This window comes from Acartia tonsa, chromosome 14 (assembly GCF_053477335.1).
Source record: "Acartia tonsa isolate MP-2025a chromosome 14, ASM5347733v1, whole genome shotgun sequence".
Taxonomy (NCBI): domain Eukaryota; kingdom Metazoa; phylum Arthropoda; class Copepoda; order Calanoida; family Acartiidae; genus Acartia; species Acartia tonsa.
The window spans coordinates 26,657,496-26,659,996 of record NC_137273.1 but is presented as its reverse complement, the minus strand read 5'-3'; the positions used below and the strand labels follow the sequence as shown (position 1 = coordinate 26,659,996).

General features: G+C 31.3%; 1 protein-coding gene across 1 annotated transcript; it reads left to right on the top strand.

The window, feature by feature from the left end:
- Positions 1–377: 377 nt before the first annotated feature.
- LOC145305698 (uncharacterized) lies at positions 378–2,120 on the top strand. Its single transcript, XM_080147410.1, has 2 exons — positions 378–780; positions 1,539–2,120. The coding sequence occupies exons 1-2, from the start codon at positions 461–463 to the stop codon at positions 1,969–1,971; spliced, it is 753 nt and encodes a 250-aa protein (XP_080003536.1). The 5' UTR covers positions 378–460; the 3' UTR covers positions 1,972–2,120.
- The last annotated feature ends 381 nt before the right edge of the window (positions 2,121–2,501 follow it).

The window sequence follows — 2,501 nt, the reverse complement described above, 5'->3', positions numbered from 1 at the left end:
AAGGAAAACAATTGTAAAGGTTTTTATTTGATGTCTAAGTTTTATTTATATGATAGATTATTGCAACAGAAAAGGTATAATTTTACTTTTTCTACTATTTCCTTTTACTTTAATTGTAAATGATTTATTTTGTATGCATATATCCATAGAGTTTGTATGTCCGAATCTTCTGCTTATTTTTTGGAAGCCCTATCCCTACCCCTTAGCATATATTTGATTCCCTTTTTATTTTCGTTCGTCACACTGTAACGCCCCTTGCAAAATAAACCCCTCCCCCCTTCAATCAAAAAGGCACCCTCCCCACCCCTGTCAGGAGGGTCCCCCCCCCCCCATAAAGATCTTTGGGTATAATTTCTTACTTTTACCATTTTAGTAAAAGCCCAACCCGCCCCCCATAATCAACAACCAGATCTTAATCCAATCCATTGACCGCTCAGTTGGTTTCGAACCTTCAACCATCATGGAGCGCGAGTATGTCGAATATGGTTTTAAAATCCGCAATGTTAGATTTGCCATCAGAGTTCCGTGTCGTAAAAAGAAAGATACTAAAAAAGAAGTTCCTAAAAGTGAATTAAATAACAACACAAAAGAGACTTTCGTCTCAAAAGTTTCAACGCTGCTTCGCAACAAACAAGGACGTGAAACAGCAACGGATACAGGGAAGCGCAGCCGCAACAGCAGTGGGAATAGTTCTTGCGGCACGTCGTCGCACAGGAGTGGGGGGAGTAGGACGTCAGCATCGACGCTACAAGACCAATGGATTCAAGATTTTCACTACAGGTAAAATATGTCTATTTTTAAAACCTTCATTGCTCTTATTTAATTGCCAAAATAGTTATTAAAAAGCTTGTCAGTAATGTTCACGTTTACACTTTAAAAATGTTGATGTCAATTTATCTTTCCTTTTTTAAAATTGTTGTTATTTTAAATATATTTTGATTTTATACCCCTGCTGTTTTTAAACAGAGACAAAATTTCTAATAAACAATATAATAAAACAGGACAAGCAAAGATTTTAAAACGTCTCTCTATGTTGGAGTAAATCGTTGGTATATTAATATTCTTAAATTATTAAATTCTCTGTTCTATTGAAATTTTATTGAGAATAATAATCACAATTCCACATGTTTATTGACGAGTTTAAACATCACAAACAAATCAATTATCTTTTATTGTATTTTACTTATTTTCATATGTAAGTCTTCATATGTTTGTTTTTAATCTTTAAAAATATGTAAAATATTTTCTCGTATTCATTCGAATCCTGTGGATAGAAGCCGGTTCTCATCCATACGAAAAAACTATGTCTAGCATCGTATTATATCCAGCTTTCTACGCATATAAAGATGTACAATCACGAAGGCACGGGCTAAAAAAACTGGTTTTAATCTTATAATTGTACATTCTATATCCACGGAAAGCGGTTTATAATGAAAGAAATAACTTTTTCCCATTGGTATGGCTATCTTTTAAATTAGAAAGGTTAATTTATTTATGACTTTTCTGTTTTGAGATATAAATTTTCATTTTTTTTTTAGATACAACCCGATTTCCTCCAGCAACCTACATGCACGTCTGCCAGCCGACCAAGAAGCTTTCCTGGACCGTTTTATGGCCGACCAAACCGCCAAGGACCCCAACGCCACAAATTTATCCGCCGTCCAACCCTCGCATACCTCAACCCCGGTTAATCTCAAGATTGTACCGATGAATCGACTCACAACATTAACAAGAAAAAGATTGGAAGATTTTTCTGACAACAATATGTCAGGAATCAAAATTTATGAAGATCTTTTCGAATCAACTGAAGTTACTTATGAAAATGCTTCTGTTGAAAAAACTTTAGTTTATAAAGTTAATGATATTATTAACGATACAAATGCTTCTAAAAATACTTATGAAATAATGGATGTCAATAATGAAGTTATTGCAAAATTTGACTTGGTTGAAAATAATGTTTATTTTGTGTAATTTTTCTATATTTTTTTATACCAGTTTTATTTATATATAAAAGCTTATTTTTGATTTTTAAAAATTCGCTTATTTTAAAGATAATGTATAATATTAAAGTCATGTGATATAGCATATTTTATTATGATAAAATAAAAATTTGAAAAATATTAGTTTTTTTGTCTATAATTCTTGTGTTTTATACCTATATGCTTTTTGAAATCTAATTCATTGTAGATCCATTTTATAAAAATTAATAGTCATTTAAAGCCAATAAAGAACCTACATGTAAAGGTTAACTGATAAAAGGGTAACTGACTCTTATATGTTCGAAATTTCAATTGGCAAAAAAATCATCACAGGACCTATATAAATATTTTCTAAAAATAAGTACCTTATTGGATCAATTATCTATCTAAATCTACAGACAAAAACCCTACTACTTAATGTTTTGGATATTCATTTATTTGTAAAATATTCCAAATTCTCATTGGTTATTAGTGTCGAAACTATAATTCATTTTTACTTCCATTTTGTTGGCTGTTCTAACT

Bases quoted from the DNA above. Each gene is read 5' to 3' on its own strand.
- LOC145305698 (XM_080147410.1), top strand. From the start codon at position 461: ATGGAGCGCGAGTATGTCGAATATGGTTTTAAAATCCGCAATGTTAGA. The intron at 781-1,538 runs GTAAAATATGTC...TTTTTTTTTTAG, and splicing joins ATTCAAGATTTTCACTACAG to ATACAACCCGATTTCCTCCA.